The 22,481-nt window shown below is 41.7% G+C and overlaps 1 protein-coding gene across 1 annotated transcript in view; it reads right to left on the bottom strand.

Moving 5' to 3' along the window:
• Nucleotides 1-232: 232 nt before the first annotated feature.
• The window catches only part of orai1.S (ORAI calcium release-activated calcium modulator 1 S homeolog), a 31,887-nt gene continuing 9,638 nt past the window's right edge, over nt 233-22,481 (bottom strand). Inside the window, 4 exon segments of the mRNA NM_001090975.1 lie at nt 233-1,328; nt 1,675-2,097; nt 2,143-3,447; nt 8,460-8,696. Coding sequence (NP_001084444.1) covers nt 2,899-3,447; nt 8,460-8,684 — 774 coding nt within the window. The 5' untranslated portion in view covers nt 8,685-8,696 and the 3' untranslated portion in view covers nt 233-1,328; nt 1,675-2,097; nt 2,143-2,898.

Raw genomic sequence — 22,481 nt, 5'->3', positions numbered from 1 at the left:
GTGCAGGTCCTTCTGAAATATTATATATATATATATATATATATATATATATATATATATATATATATATATATATATATATATATATATATATATATATATATATATATATATATATATATATATATATATATATATATATGGATGCCTGTACACATAATTTTTGGGGTAATTATTTATGGTAGGCAGGTTAAGCAAAGGATCAGGGGCATAAAGACAGTGACACTGGGTCTTCAGTCAAAAACACAGGTTTATTTAGGCAACTCTTTCCAACTTAAAGGTTTCAGGAACAGAGTCAAAGACGTTTCCCCCACACTGGTGTTCTCACCATACAGGCAGGCACGGATTCTGGCACTCATCATTCACATTGCATCGGCCGGGTGCTATCCAATAATACACATTCCAAACCAAGCAAGCACTCAAGGCAACTGGATACCAATGTCCTTTAGTAGCTTTTTATTCTTACATAGTATATCAAAGCATTTTGATTTGCAGGGAATCGTCGCCAGAATAAAAAGCTACTAAAGGACATTGGTATCCAGTTGCCATGAGTGCTTTCTTGGTTTGGAATAATTTTAAGTGGACCCGCACTTTATGGTTTTTCGTGAAAATCGTGTTGTGTTTTATTCACAAATGCATATCCAACGTTTCGGTCCCAATGTGACTTTGGCTCTGATGAACTTCAGTCACTCTTTTCTGCTGTACTGCAAGTTGGAGTGAAATCACCCCCTCCCTTTCACCCCCAGCAGCCTAACAAAAGAGCAATGGGAAGGTAACTAGATAGCAGCTCCCTAACACAAGATAACAGCTCCCTGGTAGATCTAAGAACAATTCTCAATAGTAAAAGCCAAGTCCCACTGAGACACATTCAGTTACATTAAGTAGGAGAAATAACAGCCTGCCAGAAAGTAGTTCCATCCTAAAGTGCAGGGACAAGTCACATGACTGGGGGCAGCTGGGAAACTGACAATATGTCTAGCCCCATGTCAGATTTCAAAATTAAATATAAAAAAATCTGTTTACTCTTTTGAGAATTGGATTTCAGTGCAGAATTCTGCTGGAGCAGCACTTTTAACTGATGTGTTTTGAAAAAAACATGTTTTCTCATGACAGTATCCCTTTAAGAATTATATTCTATTCATTATACATTTTACAATGGGACTACGTTTTACCTGCAACTTACTTGCTGCTTTCAAAGTAAAACTCGCAAACATGGTTGCCCTTTTATTGACCACCACTGGGATCACCTGACTATACCTGGGAAGGGTGGGAGGTATACCATCGAGCTGGCCACTGCTCATGTATAAAGTATAGCAAACAAGGGAAAGTTGTGCTCACCACTAATTTTTAAAACCATGTCTTAAATATATTGATAATTGGTTGAGTGCAGAGGACCTCTTGTATTTGTTGTATTTGTCTATATGTTTTTTGTTGTCACAGCCCTGCCTACTGGTTTCAAAAATTAGTGGTGAGCACAACTTTCCCTTGTTTGTTATTATATATATATATATATATATATATATATATATATATATATATATATATATATATATATATATATATATATATATATATATATATATATATATATATATATAGTCCAGTAGACTGGTATTTGTGCAGGCTCACATATTTTCAATCTTAGAAAAGCAATAAAAAGAGTTCTTGGGAAAGAGTGTAATGCATTCACGATTTTAGGAAAAATCTGAAAAACTGTGATAAAATTCAAACTATTGGCAATATTCCAGGACATTGCAGGAATCCCAATTCTAACTTCAATAAATCTCCCCTTAGGTTTTTCTTTGGCACAAAGATGCATTTTGAGAAAAACAATTTTGGTCATTAATTCCCTTTTCTGGGACAACAAAAGGTTTAAGACCCATGTAAATAACAGGGATGCACCAAATCCATGAATCCAAATGCCTAGCCGATACAAATCTGAAAATGTGTTTCGGTGAAAATGTTTTATCGTGCACTATGCATGTGGCTCTCTTTACCCCTTTCTTGCCTTAAATTGCTTATGCAAATTAGGGTTTGGATTCGATTTCAGATTTAACTGAATATTCCATGAAAGGCTTTGGGTTTGGGATTCAGTATATATATATATATATATATATATATATATATATATATATATATATATATATATATATATATATATATATATATATATATATATGTAACATACAATATAAATATTAATGTAAAGTAAAAAGATTAGATATTATATACAAAGGCACCACATTCATATTAATGTTAAATAGGAAAACTTCAAACACTCCAGGTGATTCCTGGCAAGTGAACAGGGCATGCTGGCAGTATTATTTCTTAGTGACTAAATCTTGCTCACAGATGTTCTAAATATTATTTGCAACAAATTCAATTTCAAAATGATCAAATTCATCTTATGCTGGTCATAAATACTCCCTTCTTTACCAAAACCTATTTTATTCTACAGACCTGTGTAAACCATAATTGTTTGTTCAGCTGTCCCTGCAAATATATTTACAGTGGGAGTTAAAACTGTACCAGTCTGTAAGGAATTGAAAACTCCCCTCGGATCCTTGTTACTGTATCTGGGAAAAATGTTGCTCTTTTCCTTATAAATGTTTTACCATTTCTGTTACTTGTCAAAAAAACCTCATAAAAACAAAGCCAAGGGCGAGCTAGATAAATGGCCAACTAAAATAAACAAATGGCCGAGGCACAGACACTGTAATATATTAGGTCATTTGTTTTTGATTCTTTCCCTTTGCTCTTTCTTGGTGAGTAAGAACAAGCTGCAATGTGCAACATGTCTGACCGGAGGTCTTACACCTCAGCAAGTTCTATGTCTCTGACAGTTGTGCATTTGTGATTGTAAATAAATCCACAGACAGAAAACCTCCTCTGACATACTCATACTACATTTATGCCCCGATCATGTCCATCAAGTTGCACTTTCAATTTATGGAGTTCTTCTATTTCTTGGTGATGACGCTCGGTTTTATGCCTCACTAGAGTACGGTAAAAATGAATAGTAAAAATGACAAAGATGATACCAACGGGCACCATAATAATGGTTGAGACCAGCGCGGAGTTCCACCCTGCATTTCCACGTGGCTTTTGAGTTGTTGCGGTTTCATTCCGTGTCAATGCAGAGTCTATGGGTAGAAATTTTATCCAGCACAGCAGAACGACTTCTGCAAGAAAAAGAAGGATCCCAAGAGCTGTCGAAAATCCCCAGGCCAACTCGATGTAAGGATGCATGCGATCATGTGGAGATTCATTGACAGAGTTTAGATTATGGATGTTACTCACTGCCTCGACATTGGGCAGAATGCATGTGCTGATCAGGAGAGCAAAGAGGTGGACTGCGACAAGCACTGTAGTGCAAGCACTAAATGCTATCAGCAGCAACTGGGGGTATCCATATTTCATCTCAAGCTGGACTTCTACCATTGCAACCTGGATATTGAAATAGACACAAATACAAAAAGCTTAGGAAGTCAGTAATGTTACCATTAATATATTTATTATACTGTATGTATCCGATGCCTCAGTAGCTTCCCATCCTCTATTCTGCTGATTCACTGCACGTGCTCCGTGCTGCTATCACTTACTGAGCTTAGGGAAGCACTCACAATATACAGCACACATAGAATAGAAATGTCACAATATAAGGCTGATTAGTAATTAATACAGATAATTACTACATGGCAGCACATAAACCAGTGCAACTAGCATCAGAATTTAATAATCAGCCCTGTAGCATCAGCTTATATTACAGACAAACCTCATTTTCTGCTTGATAATTAGTGACGACCCCTAAGCTTAGCTTCTCAACAGCTGCTCAGAGCCCACTGAGCATGTGAGTGTCGCATCTTTCCAAGATGGTGACCCCTGTGACAAGTTTGAAGTCCTGGATCATTGCTGCTATTGAGAAGCTGAAACTTTAGACTGGAGCAATAAGTTCAGTCTATAAAATATGCCATTTTTAGCCACATTTTTTTAGGCTTTAGTTCTCCTTTAAGAGATATATCTTTGTAGCTACAAAATGGCAGATATTTTTCAGCAAAATCATAGCTACAGGCTGGAGTTTGAGAATGTTGCTTACCGCGCGAATGGGAGGAAAATGTTACTTTTCAGGTTAATACTGTGACTATGAAAAGTTATTGGGGGTGGAATAATATGAGAAGATCTGAAGTAACCCAACACATCCTACAACAGCAATATAAATAAATTGTTAAATGTGTAATGCAAAGTATTTCTTTATAATACACAAAAGCCAAGAATATCTTGTAAATTATATTCTTATCAGTTATAAACGGTCAGTAGTGATGTCATCAGTTATAAACAGTTAGTAGTGATGTCATTTTTGTCACACGACTCACTAAAACGTGTGTATTGTAATAAATAAAGTACCCCTTTTTGTAAAATATAAGGATATTGGACGTAACCTCGGAGTTCCATGATCTGTATAAAAGCACTCGTCCTTCGGCCTCGTGTTTTTATATGGTCATGGAACGCCTCTGTGACTTATAATATCCTTATATTTTACTATAAGGGGTACTTTATGCACTATCTTATGCTCAACATGTATCAGAAACAAACACCCTGCACCTGAGTGTTACTATCACAAAGTGGAGGTTACACCCATTGAAGAATGTTCATAACGAAATGTTTCATGCCTATGAAGTCATGCCAGTTTAACAACTCGTTGTTGCAGTTACAATTTAATATACTGTACATTGTATTGTGTTATTTTTATTTTAGGTTTGAAACAGTTCCCTTATTTAGAAAAGATGTGTATGCCCTGGGCTGCTTAATACTGCCATTCAGCTTTCCAAACCACAATTGTCTTTGAACAAGTTGCCAAAAAAAAAGTTCTCCTCAACAGGTCTGAATTCTTCTTTATTCTTAATATGCAATTCAGAAATTGCTGAGTATCATTTTCTGGATTAAGAAATATATGACACAGCTAAATTGCTGGTAGAAAAAGAACTAGTATTTGACATGAATTGTTCTTAAAACATCATGTTTGTATTCAGATACAAGATGTTTATAAAATACTGCCAACTTTTCCTATTCCCACACTACGCTTAAAAAAACCAATTCTTTTGTTTAAACTTTTCTGCCGGTACATGAACAGTGGGATGGTAATAACCTCAAACAATGAGGATAATTTCAAATTAATATGCCAGTACATCTTGCAAGACCTGCTCTACAGTTGCTGGTGTAAATGATTAACATTGTGTGTATATTCTGTACATGGAAACAAATGAGCTTGGTCTAATGTGTTTTTCAGTTTAAACTAATAGCCTCACTTAAATTCACACACACAAACCATTCCAGATTTGCCTTCTCTGTGTGATCTATGGTTTAACTTTAAAGGAATTGTTTAGTGTAAAAATAAAAACTGGGTAAATGGATAGACTGTGCAAAATAAAAAATGTTTCTAATATTTACAAAAATGTAATGTATAAAGGCTGGAGTAACTGGATTTCTTACATAACAGCTAGAACACTACTTCCTGCTTTTCAGCTCTCTTTGTTTCCCCTGGTAACCAGGCAGTAACCAATCAGAGACTTGAGGGGGGCACTTGGGTCATAACTGTTTGCTTTTGAATCTGAGCTGAATGCTGAGGATCAATTACAAACTCACTGAACAGATATGTCCCATGTCCCCCTTCAAGTCGCTGACTAACTCAGAGTTAGAGAGCTGAAAAGCAGGAAGTAGTGTTCTGGCTATTATGTTAGACATCAAGTCACTCCAGTCTTTATACATTAAATTTTTGGCTAACTAACTATATTAGAAACATTTTTTATTTGGCACAGCCTGTCTATTTAAAGTGGCCTCAGGTTCACAACATGGCACATAAGTACTGTGCTGTGGCTACCTGCAGTTACAGGCAGGTTAACATAATGCTTCAGTTTTCATTAAATGTCTGATCTTTAAAACCTGTGGGGAAATTTACTAAAGGGCGAAGTGGCTAACGCAAATTCGCCGTTACGTCATTTCGGCATTCCGATGATTTAACGGTCACTGTTGTAATTTCGCAAAGGAGATAGACTCTGGTGCAACTTCACACTCTAACGCCAGGCGAATTTTCTTCATTTACCGAACGTTACCTCTATCACCGGACTTGTCTTCGCCACCTCAGGCCAGGTGAAGTGCAATAGAGTAGATAGGAGTTCCTAAAAAAAAAAAGTCCCAAAAAATGCTGGCATCTTTTCCTTTTTACAGGGTGATAGGCTGAAAAAGATCAAAAAAATTTTTTGGGGTACCCTCCTTTCCCCCTCCATTTGATAACATATAGCACCTAAACCAGGGGTAGGCAACCCGCGGCTCCGGAGCCTCATGCGGCTCTTCATCCTGCTTGCTGCGGCTCGGTCTTGCGGCTTTGCCTGTCACGTCGTCTATACAGCCCTCACACCTGCTGGCGGCTGCATGAGCGTGGGACCGCGGTAAGCTTACTGCTTACTGCAGTCGCACACTCATGAAGCCGCAAGAATGTGCGAGGGCTGTTTAGGCGTCCCAGGAGTGACAGGCAAAGCCAAGCTGCAGCAAGATGATTCATCATGGTCCTTACCGCAGTCACACACTCAAGACAAGAGAGAAGCCTCCAGAATCCAGCCAGGGGTGATCCGAATTTCTTAAACTGTAACTTGAAGTTACAGGAGGCGGCTTTTTGCAGCCCCTTGTAACTGGCCGTTCACTGCCGCCTGAGGCAAGGTGCTAAGTCCAGCTGCAGCAGGTGCGACACGCATATTTTAATGACGTCTATAGCTCTCGCCTTTAAACAGATGCACTAGCATTTAATAGGGCCATTCAGTGTTTAATTTATTTCAAAGTAGGCGTACACATATACGCTGCACTTCTATTTGTTGTAACAGTTAAAATTAAAAAAAAAGGTTAAAGCTTTAAAAAGTTTATAAGCTGTGTTATGTGTTGCGGCTCCAGACTATTTTTCTTTAGTGGAAGAGGGGGCAAAATGGCTCTTTTGATAGTAAAGGTTGCTGACCCCTGACCTAAACTAAACTGTGGGCACATGTGTAGGGCATTATAACACCTCTATATCATTTTATTAAGGTTCCCTGGACTTGTGTAATGTATTTGCTGCAGCATATGCGGCCATTGTACTTTGACTGCACGGCGTATGTAAATTAGCCAACGCTAGCGCAACTTCAAACTGCTATGCATATTTTCACTAGTGCAACTTCGCCAGCATTCGGTACACTGTGCGCAACTTGGATCTTCATGAATTAGCGATGTCCAGGCGAATTTACGCTTGGCAAAGTGTTGCGATGTGCGCTAAGCCAGCGCTGGCGAACTTTGCTCAGTTAGTGAATTTGCCCCCTGGTGTGTATTGTACTAGCCCAGTAAGAACATTTTACCCTATTTCAAAGCAGGGTTTCTCTTCCAATTATTTTTTATTTAAAATGTCCCTTGTGACTGTGATCAATGAATTAGATTACAGTTTGTGGGGTGAATGAAACCAAAGACTAGTAAATCACAGGCAAAGTTTACTCTACAATAATGCTTTGTTCTTTAATTTGCCATAGCTGTGCCATTTCATAGTTTACCTTTAAAGGAATTGTTCAGTGTAAAAAAACTGGGTAAATGGATAGGCCGTGCAAAATAAAACATGTTTCTAATATAGTTAGTTAGCCAAAAATGTAATGTATAAAGGCTGGAGTGATTTGATTTATAATATGTCAGTCACAACACTACTTCCTGCTTTTCAGCTCTCTTGGTTACACTGACTGGTTACCCTGGTTACCAGGCAGTAACCAATCAGAGACTTGAGGGGGGGCCACATGGGTCATATCTGTTGCTTTTGAATCTGAGCTGAATGCTGAGGGTCAATTACAACTCACTGAACAGAAATGTACCATGTGGCCCCCCTTCAAGTCGCTGACTAACTCAGAGTTATAGAGCTGAAAAGCAGGAAGTTGGATTCTGGCTGTTTTATTAGACATCTGTTCGCTCCAGCCTTTATATATTACATTTTTGGCTAACTAACTATATTAGAAACATTTTTTATTTTGCACAGCCTATCTATTTACCCAGGTCTCTATTTACCCAGGTTTTTATTTTCACACTAAACTATTCCTTTAAGGCACCAACAATACAGGTATTGGCTCCGTTATCCAGCAACCTGTTATCCCGAAAGTTGAGAATAATGCAAAGGCCATCTGCATAGACTCTAATATAGGAATGCACCTAAACCAGAATTCAGTTCGGGATTTGGCCAGGATTCAGCAAGGTTCAGATTTTGCCGTATCTGAGTGCCTCGTGGAACCAAATCCGATTCCTAAAAATCATATCTTTTTTTTTTGTCACACAACAAGGAAGTAAAGCATTTTTTAACCATGCACTGTGCACGCGGTTCCATTTTGCCCCTCGTTTCAGATTAGTTTCATTATTCGTCCAAACGTTTTATGAAGGATTTAGGATATAGCCGAATCCTTACATACCATAGCAAATCCAGACAGCAATGCAGATGTGCGACTGGAGGCCTTTAACTTGGCTCTGCTGAGGTACAACTTCCTCCAGGAAAGAGCCTGAACAGAATGGTGGTTGGATGTGACCAGTTCAAGGTAGCTACGTCTGACCCAGTCTCTGTAGTCCATGCCTTTGTTTCCTCTTTCTGAGACAGCAGGGGTGGAAGGATCCACTGGAATGTTAAGTTCACTACTCATGTTTATTCAGTACTGTAAGTGAGAAGAGAACAATATGAAGGTGTCAAAACTGTGCAAGTTGCAACGTTTGCATTTCAGAAGAATCCACCACATACAGCAAAAAATATACTACTTTTGTATTAGATAGGTCCTTTTTTAACATAATTTTTTAAAGGGGAACTATCATGAAAATGAAAATTTAATATTTGCTTCAGCATACTGAAATAAGAAACTTTCTTAATACAATCAATTAAATATTCTGCATTGTTTCTGAAATAATCAAGTTTATCTTCACTATTCCTCTCTCAGCATCTGCTTCTCTTCATTCTGTCTTCATGCAGGAGTTGGGTGTCAGATATTCATTCAGGGCTTCCTTTCCTAGCAGATGTATTAAAGCCTATTCAAATAACTGATTCCAGTACAAACAAAATCTAACAAAATAACTGCCTTTTGCACAAATTCTGCATGTAGAAAGACAGGATTTCCGGTGATTTTAATAGTGAGCTGTAATACTGTACATCTTCTAGGCAAAAGGAGCCCCCCTATGAGATATATTGGATCATTCATTTGACACCCAACTCCTGCAAGAAGAGAGAGGAATAGTGAAGATAAACTTGATTTTTACTAAAATATCTTGTTCTTTTGACAAAAAACAAAACCATCAGGCTGAACGACCAAAATAAGCAAAATGGAAGTGAAGACTATAAAAGAGTATACAAAATTGCAGATTATATTATAAAATGAATTTGTCTACAGATGTATGCCTGGGCACAACAGACTTTTAAAAAGTGCAAAATGAACTAATTTTATACTATACTAATTTAATACTGTTTGTAATACAGTAACCTTGTTCAAGAATAGGTTTTAAAGGAAAGGTAGAATCATGGGGGGCTGACACTTAAGTGCCATTTTGTTATGGTGCCCCCCAGCATCCTCTGCACCTACTAATGCTGGGCGCTCATAGGAATAGTACCCAGTAATTCTACTTTACCTTCTACTTTATTAGCTTGGGGTGGGCCTCTTAAAAGGAGTCATAGGACTGGTAAAAGTTTTATGTTGTGCATGCAAAAAGTAAATTTTTGACTGTCAGTTAATTTTAACATTTCTTGCTTATTTTACAAAAACTCCCACAATAATAGTTGTATTAGTAATAGTTGTTTGCTGCCGCAGAGGAAAGATCATGTATATTTTTTCTTGCTTTTTGTTTTTACAATATAAAAAGTAGTTAAGAGCATCAGTGACTGATAAGGTAGAGGTTGTACTTATAATATAGCATACACTGCCTTCATATTATACATGTTATACTCTAATTTGTTTACATGGTGATTGACTCCACAAGCATGGCATTGAATATTATCCACTCATGTGATTTCTGCATGCAGTATTTTGGTCTATGATACAATTTTTTTGTATCAAATATTTAAATCTAGGGATGAAACTTGAATCTTCTTTTTTGACTTTTTGTCTTACGGCTGAAGGCAGAATAACAGTTCTGAAGAAGAAATGGCAACTAAATTCAGGAAGCTAAGTAGCTCCACTTCCAGTGCAAAAGCTACTTTATACTGCTTTTTTATACGTGGGGTTGCCAGAAGTTAGGCACCCGAAGTGATTGTATTTACTTTCCTGACACTCCTGCTCCTATCAGAAAACCAGCGCGGGGTTCTTCCTGCGAGCACCATTGAGCATGCACAACAGAGCGAAAAGCCGAACTTTAACAAAAAAGCAGGCTATGTAGTTCCACTGAGCATGCGTCTGCCCTGAGAAATTTGAAAAGCAAAGAAATGAAAAAAGGAACGATCTGTGGTCATCGTAGAACCCCAGAACGGTGCAGTTTTCTGCTGATAGGAGCATTGGCTCCAGGGTGTCGGGTAAGTAAATACTACCACTTGGGGTACCTAACTTTTGGCACCCCCAAGTGTAAATGACTTTCTTTTTCCTTCAATCAGTCTACAGACCTCCAACTATATCCCCAGCATCAGCTGTAATAAGTGACTGCTTAGACATTTAAACAAAAGCTCAGTGGCGGAACTACCAGGGGAGCAGGGGGTGCGAGCGGGCCAGGGCCGTACGGAGGGGGTGGGGCCCCGGCTGCGCATCACGCACCAGGGCCCGTCCCCCTCTAGTTACGGTACTGCAAAAGCTGAAGGGCCACAAGCTGGTCTTCCAAGGGATAAAGAGTATAGTGCAATGAAATCTGCTTATTATTACATAAATGAATATAATGTATTTTGCAATTTTTGCAAAAGGTTATTTCTGGCCAAGTCACCATTAGGAATACTTTCACCTGACTGGATACTACTTCCTACAAATTTGTTTTTAAGGCACAGTTAAAATTAAATATATGCGCTGTACTTATCGATAAATCCATAATGGATATTGGATAAGAGAAAATATGTGCACAGTATATGAAGCAATGCAGAAGTCACTACAAGACATTTCATTAAATAAATAAGAAAGTACATTTTGGAAGAACAGAAAAAATCATCAATACTCTAAATACACCTAATGGAAGTTCTCACTTTATTGCAGGAGATTCAAGCAGCTGATGAACCATTTAACAGCACATACTAAATCATTCTGTGTTTGGGCATTTATGATTGACTATTTTTACATTCTGTTTGGTCAGTGTTCAGATGACTGAAATGTAAATGCACAATTCAAGTCTCGATGTACTGCTCAAAAGCCAGTAATACTATATGCAAGCTACTCAATCTGGGTAAGGTTTTATATACAGCAAGAGGTCCATTGACTAGAGTAGACTCAATTACAAGGCTGCCTTCCATTACACACTCATCGTCTACATTATATTCAGAATATTGGGTAAAAAGGACACAGTCTGCATTATTAATAAACATTAGTGGTATTAATTCAACCAGAAATGGTATGTCTTCAATTCTGATATAACATAAATGTATAATCACTAGCTGCTTAAAGGGTGCCCGCAGTAGAATAACTCCTTAGCTTAAAGGGGTTGTTCACCTTCCAACATTTTTTTCAGTTTAGTTGTTTTCAGAAATCAAGAATTTTTATTTATTATTATTTTCTATTTGTGGCAGTTTTTTTGAAGTATAAAGTTTTTTTTTTAAAAAAAACCCTGGTTGTTCCACCACTGATATTATTTGTTGGAACTGCATGGAAAGCAATTGTTTGATGGTCCAGTTGAAATTGTGTCTTTGACTCTAATTGGTTGCAACTACAACTCCCACATACTAAGACACAACATACACAATTACTAGCTAATGTGCATTATCTGGACATCATTTGATTGTAGGTGTCTGGATTGGACATATGAAAAATGAACTAATTTATAAATTGAGGTTAAGATAAGTTAAAACAGATACTGGTGGAAGCTTGATTTGTTTATATATTGTTTGTTGGGACTGCATGGAAAGTAATCGTTTGACAGTCCAGTTGGAATTGTGTCTTTGGATTGGACTGGATGCAACTACAACTCCCACACAGGCCCGGATTTGTGGAAAGGCCACCTAGGCCCGGGCCTAGGGCGGCAGGATTTTAGGGGGGCAGCATGCTGACCAACCACACCCACATTGGTTCAAAAACACCGGGGATACGCTGGAGATACAATCATTTTTCAAATTTTCATGCGCCGATCCTCATTGCTCCTGTCCAGTTGATGAAAATTTGCACAAATAAAGGGAAGGGGACAGGGCTGACAAATGGCAGTGGGCCTAGGGCCTATGTAAATCCGGCCCTGCTCCCACATACTGAGACACAACATGCACAATTATTAGCTAATGCACATTATCTGGACATCATTTGATTGTGGGTGTCTGGACTGGACATATTATGAAAAATGAACTAAAAGTTTAAATTGTAGTTAAGATAAGTTAAAATAAGCTTACCTGTTTTTCTACATATCTCAAAAAAAAGCTAGGGAGCTGGTGTGACAATTTGTATTTAGTGTGCGCTGGGAGCTCCCATTATAGATTTTATTGATGATAAAGATATGTGTTTTTAATGTGATAAGTGTGGTGAGTTTATGCTTCAAATGCACTTTATGAATACAAAATAACTTTAAAGGAGAAGGAAAGGCTAAAATTAAGTTTTATTAGAAAGGTCTATAAAAATACACCAGTAAACCCTCAAAATAATACGGCTCTGAGTCCTCTGTCAAAACAAACACAGCAGTTCTTTCCTTCTATTGTGTATACATGGGCTTCTATATCAGACTTCCTGTTTTCAGCATACACCTACAGGGCTAGGGCATGCTCTGTTTGCTCCTCTCCTCCTCCCCTCCCTGCTGTAATCTGAGCCCAGAGGCCAGAGCTATGAGTGAGCAGGGAAACTCAGGCAGGAAGTGATGTCACACCAAGAAAAAATGGTAGCTGCTATCCTAAACAAACCAAGAGAGCTTCTAAAGCTGTTTACTCGGGTATGGTAAAGCATTCTACAGAATAAATAGTGTTATAGCGTGCACTATTGTGGCTAATCTATTGGCAATAAACTGCTTTGCTAGCTTTCCTTCTCCTTTAAAGGTACCATAGAGAGTGCTGTATTTTATGGCTTCTTTGTTTGGTTGTTGATGACCAAAAGTAAATTTTCTACTAGTTGACTAAGTACTAAGGTGCAGAAAATTGCAAACTTCTTCAGTAGGTCACCTACAGCTTTTAATTATCCCGTAGCTTATATTGTTCCCAGGCGACTGTAACCCCTGTCCTTCAATATCTTCCTCATTTCTCCATTTCATTCAACTTTTGAAAAGTCCATATTGTAGATTAAAAGACAACCTGAAACATAAAATCTACAGTGCCAGAGAATTGGTCATTTTATTCCTGAGTTTGAAATTCTAAGAGTCATTTTACTAATGCAGTTGACTATTGTGTAGCTGCAGAGCCAGTATGGTATCTAAGTCAAAATCACAATATGAACTTTAATTACAAACAATCATTTTAAAGGACAAGGAAATGCTTCTCCTCCTTCCAACACTACTGTATATTATATAGTGGATAATGTACCCCCTACTGTAATTTATAAAGATATTATGTTACCGAGGAGTTATGTGACCATATAAAAGCACGAGGCCGAAAGCCGAGTGCTTTTATACAGGTCACATAACTCCGAGGTGACTTCTAATATCTTTATAAATTATAGCAGGGGGTACATTATGTATTATAATCTACATTTTCTAGGTGCAGTGTCTTGATTCCTAAAGATGTCTGGCTTTGCTTTATGAACTACAAAATTAGTCTGTTTTGCTTCTGTCCCACTTGCTGTTCTACAGTACCTGTAGTTGAATTCCTAGTTTTGTTCTACCCTTGCCTTCTTGCCTGCCATGGGTAACATCATAGGAGAAAGGCCAGGGAAGGAGGGAGATTGAAGGTGGGAGAGAGAGAGGTTATGCAAAAACTGGGAGGGTCGGTGGAAAGAAGGGGGGGCAAGAACAGAGAGAGACCATGTGAGGGGAGGGAGATCGTAGAGGGTTCCTAGACAAAGTGAAAAATGGAGAGGCAGGTAGTGAAACTTGAGACAGGGGGTGTGAGAGAGATAATATGAAGAGGAAAGGGAGAGCAGTAAGGCATCATAGGATGAGGGAGCAGACGAGGATGTGCAGGGGGGAGCGAGAAATGAGACCGAAGCAATAAGGGGCAGTATCCGAGGAGTGAGAAAGTTTCCATTCTTAGGGGATAGAGGGCTGAGTTTTGTTCGCTTCTGTGAGACCCCCTCAATCCCAGCCTATCCCTCCTGTGCCCAGGAATAACCTCAGCGCTGATCATTCCCACGCTTACTTGTCTTTTAGAGCACAAGCCTTTCTGCTGCTGTTTCCCTTCCCTGCCTGCGTTGCCATTTGTTTCCTATTAGATTTATTTGGCTGAATGCAAAGTCCATTGGCTGCTGATATATATATATACAGTATATCGCCCTCCATGCATTAGAAACAGCAACAACAGCAGCAGGGCTACTTGGCAGCCCGAGCACTGTGTTAGGCTGCAGCAGTCACTCAGCACTAAACAAGCAGCGCTGCTCCTAACAGGAGGGGGGAGGGTGATTAACGCCATATTAGGTCAAAACCGCACCTCCTTAGATGTCTCCGACTGACAGTGCTGCTCCCCTGGCTGGGCTTGGAGGTTTGGCTCTCGTGAAAGGAGGAGCGCTCCGTGCTGCGTGTGCTGCGTAAGTAACATTTAATCCTGGCAGTCAGATGGGAGGGGGGAAAGAGCGGAGGAAGAGCTGCAGGGAGACGGAAGTGCTGACTCAAAGAAACGGCGCGTTCTGACATCAGAACGCGCCGTTTATAAGGATATAATTTACAGTCTGGTCCCATAGGGAAAGGACCAGACTGTAGATTATAGAGAAATATCTAGTATGGGTAAATCTAAAACAACTGGATTTGCTGAGTAATCTTCAGTTGAATTGAAGAAGTTGCTCGGATGAGTAGTGAAATGTCTTCAATGATTACTCAGCAAGTCCAGTTGTTTTAGATTTACCCATATACCATGACCTGGATGAATGAAAATCTTCAATGCTTGTGACAAATACTGAGTGTGACCAAAATCCCCTTCTACTGGTCCCATTTTATCCATAGCTAATTGACTAGTACACATCTAATCCAAGATGGTGTTTCTTCTTTGTTCTACTTTCCCGCCATATGGGGTTTACCTTGACGTGGTATGGTGGCTTTTCAACTTTATGATCATAACTTTGTAACTAAAAACCCCTGTTTTGTAAACATATGCATTTGCATTTATATTGAATTACTTATGAGACAGGGGCCCAGGGAAGTGCATTGTAAGTGGCTCTTCCATTCTACTTAAATTGGCCTTAAGAGTGCTTCCACCGTCCCCCTAGATTTTTGTATGTTCGTCTGGGGTGTAACCTGGCTGCGGCAGGTCACCCTCCTCTGCGGTTCCTTGGAGTTTATCCTAGCTGAGGCAAGAAGACTCCCTCCAACAGTTTGGATCTCCCTACCTCCCAGAGGACTGTTTGTACCTGGATCCCCTTGAGGTATGGTTATTCTGTGGATTCACCCAAAGGCACTTTGCTCCTTACCCCTTTGAAATTGCCCAAAGGAACTCCCTGACTTTGGATTTGGATTGGCCTGGAGGGTGTGACAAATACTGAGTGTGACCAAAATCTCCTTCTACTGGTCCCATTTTATCCATAGCTAACTGACTAGTACACATTTAAACCAAGATGGTGTTTCTTCTTTGTTCTACTTTCCCGCCAAAAAACTTTAAACAAAGGAGCTCCCAGGATAGCCCTCCAGAAGAGCTGGACAACCCCCTCCAAGGTATTTCCCCCTCCCCTAATGATGCAGCAGGGCCCCTGCCAATCAGACCTGCTTGGGTGGGGTTAACCAGAAGCAAGGCCGGCCTCCCAGCCAATCAACCCTAGGGGGTGGGGAAAAGGCCAGGTATACCAGAGGGGAGGGCTAGAGAGTTGTTGTTGTTCGTCTGGGGTGTAATCTGGCTGTGGCAGGGCACCCTCCTCTGCGGTTCCTTGGAGTTTATCCTAGCTGAGGCAGGAAGACTCCCTCCAACAGTTTGGATTCCCCTACCTCCCAGAAGACTGTTTATACCTGGATCCCCTTGAGGTATGGTTGTTCTGTGGATTTACCCAAAGGCACTTTGCTCCTTACCCCTTTGAAATTGCCCAAAGGAACTCCCTGACTTTGTATTTGGATTTGCCTGGAGGGCGTGTGCATCTTGCTGTGGACGCTCCAAGGGAAGCTCTTTGTTTCGGACCAGGAGTGTTTTGGACTTGGGGGAGTTCATATGCTAATGCCGTGTACCTGATCTACCGCTTGTTGTATATCTGAAATAAACTCCTGTGTAAACCCTTCTTACAAGTGTGGTATTTCCCTGTGTGTGCTAGTTGGTCATACGTCACACGTTTACGTGACATTCTGGTGGCAAGCGGTGCGGATAATGGAAACTAGCACATCAGGGAACTTCGCAAACCTTACAGCTCAGGAGATTACTGAGCTCAGGCTACCAACGCTACAAAGGCTCTGCCACACATGCGGTATTGACACAGTGGGAAAGCGGAGACAGGAACTCATAGAACTTCTCACACACCATTCTCTACCTACCCAGGAAGGTGATGCCCAGGGTGACCCAGAAACCCCTGAGGAGGGAGAAGAAAGCTATAATTTGCACCAAGATGCAGCTGGGGAACCTGAGGACAACACCGTTACCTTGTTTCAGAAACACCTTGCTGCTATTGGTCCAGGGCTGACCCCAGCAGAACGGCTAGAGGTATTGCGCCTAACTATACAGGGAAATCAGCCTAGGAACTTGAGTTCTGGGCCCACAGCAGGGCCAACCATTGCACGACAGCCAGTTGTGAAACTGACTCATGCTGCCTTCCCTGCCTTTGATGAGTCTAAGCAGAGCATAGACAGCTTCCTTCGCTCCTTTGAAGGTTTATGTGAGGACCACCAAGTTCCCCAGGATGAGTGGGTGCTTATTTTGGCTGGTAAACTCACTGGTAAAGCTAGCGAAGTCTATTTGGAAATTCCATACCCCCAGCGAGCAAATTATTGGAAAGTGCGTCAGATTCTCCTCGCCAGCTACGCCATCACTCCAGACTTCTACAGAAGAGCTTTCCGCACCCGGCGTAAAGCCTCCCAAGAAACTCACCAGGATTACGGGAATAAGTTGCAGAGGGATTTCCGCAACTGGGTACGGGGGAATAGAGTTAATTCCCTTGAGGATTTGTGCCAGTTGATGCTAAAAGAACAATTCTTCGAAAACTGCTCCCTTGAAGTGCGACAATGGGTTGGGGACCGTAAGCCTGGTACCTTGGAGGAGGCCACCCAGTTAGCAGATGAGTACCTGGAGAATCGTGTCCAGTCCCAGCCACTTACCCTACCCCTGAGTCCTACAAACCACTCCTGTGAGGCTGATCGTACCCATGCTCTACATGCCAGCCATGTGACAGTCAGGGCCCTTCCAGATTCTAAACCAATTAGGATTCCTCGGGCCTGTTTTATTTGTGGTTGTACTACTCACTTACAGGCAACATGCCCACGCAGACTCCCTAACCTGACCCCAATAAGACTGCCACCTGCCAAATCTGCAAATATTTTATCACAGGGGGTCACTGAGTGTCAAGTGCAGGATGCCCAAGAGACTGGTCCCCATATCTACAGGAAGCAACAAGTGAATATTGATGCATCAGACCTAAAAGAATTTAGAGTGTCAGCAGTCAACTTGTGTGCCCCAAAAAGGTGGGAGAACAACTGTGCACCCAGGAGAGGACACAGGGGTGTTCCACAGACAAGACTGGAACATCAAACAAAACTTATAACCCCTACTCCAATTCATAGTAACAGATACAAAGTCACCAATTCTCCAAACTGCAAAGTCTACATTGGAAACCTTGGCAAGCATGGCCATAAGACTATATTGGAGCAGGCATTTGGATATTATGGCCCTTTACGTAGTGTGTGGGTGGCCAGGAGCCCCCCGGGTTTCGCATTTGTGGAATTTGAACACCACAGAGATGCTGCTGATGCAGTACAAGAACTAAATAAACGGACTTTGTGTGGGCGTCAAGTTAAGGTCGAATTTGCATCCATAGACAGACAAAGTAGCAATAAGGCTCCTCAATCCCCATGCAAATGGCTCCCAACACAAAGCAGAATATGGACTGAGAGAAACAACTATGTCACCCAAAGATTTAATTGAGCCAGTGGGGCCTTCAAAGTGCAGCCGGGACTCACCCTACAAAGGGGATCCCCAGCAATGCACTTACTATGGGGGGGAAGAAATGTGACAAATACTGAGTGTGACCAAAATCTCCTTCTACTGGTCCCATTTTATCCATAGCTAACTGACTAGTACACATTTAAACCAAGATGGTGTTTCTTCTTTGTTCTACTTTCCCGCCAAAAAACTTTAAACAAAGGAGCTCCCAGGATAGCCCTCCAGAAGAGCTGGACAACCCCCTCCAAGGTATTTCCCCCTCCCCTAATGATGCAGCAGGGCCCCTGCCAATCAGACCTGCTTGGGTGGGGTTAACCAGAAGCAAGGCCGGCCTCCCAGCCAATCAACCCTAGGGGGTGGGGAAAAGGCCAGGTATACCAGAGGGGAGGGCTAGAGAGTTGTTGTTGTTCGTCTGGGGTGTAACCTGGCTGTGGCAGGGCACCCTCCTCTGCGGTTCCTTGGAGTTTATCCTAGCTGAGGCAGGAAGACTCCCTCCAACAGTTTGGATTCCCCTACCTCCCAGAAGACTGTTTATACCTGGATCCCCTTGAGGTATGGTTGTTCTGTGGATTTACCCAAAGGCACTTTGCTCCTTACCCCTTTGAAATTGCCCAAAGGAACTCCCTGACTTTGTATTTGGATTTGCCTGGAGGGCGTGTGCATCTTGCTGTGGACGCTCCAAGGGAAGCTCTTTGTTTCGGACCAGGAGTGTTTTGGACTTGGGGGAGTTCATATGCTAATGCCGTGTACCTGATCTACCGCTTGTTGTATATCTGAAATAAACTCCTGTGTAAACCCTTCTTACAAGTGTGGTATTTCCCTGTGTGTGCTAGTTGGTCATACGTCACACGTTTACGTGACAGAGGGCGTGTGCATCTTGGAGTGGATTGCTCCAAGGGAGGCTCTTTATTTCGGACCAGGAGTGTTTTGGGACTTGGGGGAGTTCACATGCTAATGCCGTGTTCCTGATCTACTGTTTGTTGTATATCGGAAATAAACCCCTGTGTAAACCCCTCTTAAAGGTGTGGTATTTCCCTGTGTGTGCTAGTTGGTCATACGTCACACGTTACGTGACATTTCTGGTGGCAAGCGGTGGGATAATGGAAACTAGCACATCAGGGAACTTCGCAAACCTTACAGCTCAGGAGATTACTGAGCTCAGGCTACCAACGCTACAAAGGCTCTGCCACACATGCGGTATTGACACAGTGGGAAAGCGGAGACAGGAACTCATAGAACTTCTCACACACCATTCTCTACCTACCCAGGAAGGTGATGCCCAGGGTGACCCAGAAACCCCTGAGGAGGGAGAAGAAAACTATAATTTGGACCAAAATGCAGCTGAGGACAACACCGTTACCTTGTTTCAGAAACACCTTGCTGCTATTGGTCCAGGGCTGACCCCAGCAGAACGGCTAGAGGTATTGCGCCTAACTATACAGGGAAATCAGCCTAGGAACTTGAGTTCTGGGCCCACAGCAGGCCCAACCATTGCACAACAGCCAGTTGTGAAACTTACTCATGCTGCCTTCCCTGCCTTTGATGAGTCTAAGCAGAGCATAGACAGCTTCCTTCGCTCCTTTGAAGGTTTATGTGAGGACCACCAAGTTCCCCAGCTACGCCATCACTCCAGACTCCTACAGAAGAGCTTTCCGCACCCGGAGTAGAGCCTCCCAAGAAACTCACCAGGATTACGGGAATAAGTTGCAGAGGGATTTCCGCAACTGGCTAAGGGGGAATAAAGTTAATTCCCTTGAGGATTTGTGCCAGTTGATGCTAAAAGAACAATTCTTTGAAAACTGCTCCCTTGAAGTGCGACAATGGGTTGGGGACCGTAAGCCTGGTACCTTGGAGGAGGCCACCCAGTTAGCAGATGAGTACCTGGAGAATCGTGTCCAGTCCCAGCCACTTACCCTACCCCTGAGTCCTACAAACCACTCCTGTGAGGCAGATCATACCCATGCTCTACATGCCAGCCATGTGACAGTCAGGGCCCTTCCAGATTCTAAACCGATTAGGATTCCTCGGGCCTGTTTTATTTGTGGTTGTACTACTCACTTACAGGCAACATGCCCACGCAGACTCCCTAACCTGACCCCAATAAGACTGCCACCTGCCAAATCTGCAAATATAGTATCACAGGGGGTCACTGACTGTCAAGTGCAGGATGCCCAAGAGACTGGTCCCAATATCTACAGGAAGCAACAAGTGAATATTGATGCATCAGACCTAAAAGAATTTAGAGTGTCAGCAGTCAACTTGTGTGCCCCAAAAAGGTGGGAGAACAAATGTGCACCCAGGAGAGGACACAGAGGTGTTCCCCAGACAAGCTGCAAAGTCTACATTGGAAACCTTGGCAAGCATGGCCATAAGACTATATTGGAGCAGGCATTTGGATATTATGGCCCTTTACGGAGTGTGTGGGTGGCCAGGAGCCCCCCGGGTTTCGCATTTGTGGAATTTGAACACCACAGAGATGCTGCTGATGCAGTTCAAGAACTAAATAAACGGACTTTGTGTGGGCGTCAAGTTAAGGTGGAATTTGCATCCACAGACAGACAAAGTAGCAATAAGGCTCCTCAATCCCCATGCAAATGGCTCCCAACACAAAGGAGAATATGGACTGAGAGAAACAACTATGTCACCCAAAGATTTCACTGAGCCAGTGGGGCCTTCAAAGTGCAGCCGGGACTCACCCTACAAAGGGGATCCCCGGCAATGCACTTACTCTGGGGGGGAAGAAATGTGACAAATACTGAGTGTGACCAAAATCCCCTTCTACTGGTCCCATTTTATCCATAGCTAATTGACTAGTACACATCTAATCCAAGATGGTGTTTCTTCTTTGTTCTACTTTCCCGCCATATGGGGTTTACCTTGACGTGGTATGGTGGCTTTTCAACTTTATGATCATAACTTTGTAACTAAAAACCCCTGTTTTGTAAACATATGCATTTGCATTTATATTGAATTACTTATGAGACAGGGGCCCAGGGAAGTGCATTGTAAGTGGCACTTCCATTCTACTTAAATTGGCCTTAAGAGTGCTTCCACCGTCCCCCTAGATTTTTGTATGTTCGTCTGGGGTGTAACCTGGCTGCGGCAGGTCACCCTCCTCTGCGGTTCCTTGGAGTTTATCCTAGCTGAGGCAAGAAGACTCCCTCCAACAGTTTGGATCTCCCTACCTCCCAGAGGACTGTTTGTACCTGGATCCCCTTGAGGTATGGTTATTCTGTGGATTCACCCAAAGGCACTTTGCTCCTTACCCCTTTGAAATTGCCCAAAGGAACTCCCTGACTTTGGATTTGGATTGGCCTGGAGGGCGTGTGCATCTTGGAGTGGATTGCTCCAAGGGAGGCTCTTTATTTCGGACCAGGAGTGTTTTGGGACTTGGGGGAGTTCACATGCTAATGCCGTGTTCCTGATCTACTGTTTGTTGTATATCGGAAATAAACCCCTGTGTAAACCCCTCTTAAAGGTGTGGTATTTCCCTGTGTGTGCTAGTTGGTCATACGTCACACGTTACGTGACAGTCCTATTATAGAGAAATGTAAATTTAGTGTTCTTCTCCCTCGGTAATGGCTGCCTTTTTAGTTAAGCATGGAGCCGCCAAAATAAATGAACATGCAAAAATCTTCTTTCTCCCCCTAGATGCGAACATGGTTAATCATTTAGTGCACTGTTACAAACAGAGACATTTACAGCACACAACTTTCAGTACGCAGCGCATTCTTGGGGTCTTTGTCTTATACAAGGAGCAATGCATGGTGGGCTTTTTTCCCCTCTACCTAGCGTTTCTGTGGAAAGTGAGGATTTGCAACTTGTAAATGGCTTCAAAATTGAGCGACTTAGGACTATGAAAGAGGATTCAGATATTCCTTTCCAGAGAACCAATATTGAGTTTGGCCATTCCTTGTCTTTTAGTATCATTAGCCATTATTAGCCCTTCAGTAAAATTCTGCTCATCTAAACTGTTCTAATTCTGACTGCAGATAGATGGTAGGAAGAATGTAAATGTACAGATGGTATAAATATCCTAAAGGGGTGCTTATTTGGGGGCTGCTTTTTGGCAACTCTTTCTTTAAGATCTTCAGTGTGCTGCCACATTTACCAATTTTACTTGCCAATCATCTTAATTACAATCCACAGC

The sequence above is a fragment of the Xenopus laevis genome, chromosome 2S (assembly GCF_017654675.1).
Source record: "Xenopus laevis strain J_2021 chromosome 2S, Xenopus_laevis_v10.1, whole genome shotgun sequence".
Classification (NCBI taxonomy): domain Eukaryota; kingdom Metazoa; phylum Chordata; class Amphibia; order Anura; family Pipidae; genus Xenopus; species Xenopus laevis.
Note: the sequence above shows the minus strand (reverse complement) of the source record. Positions and strands in the feature narration are given on the sequence as shown.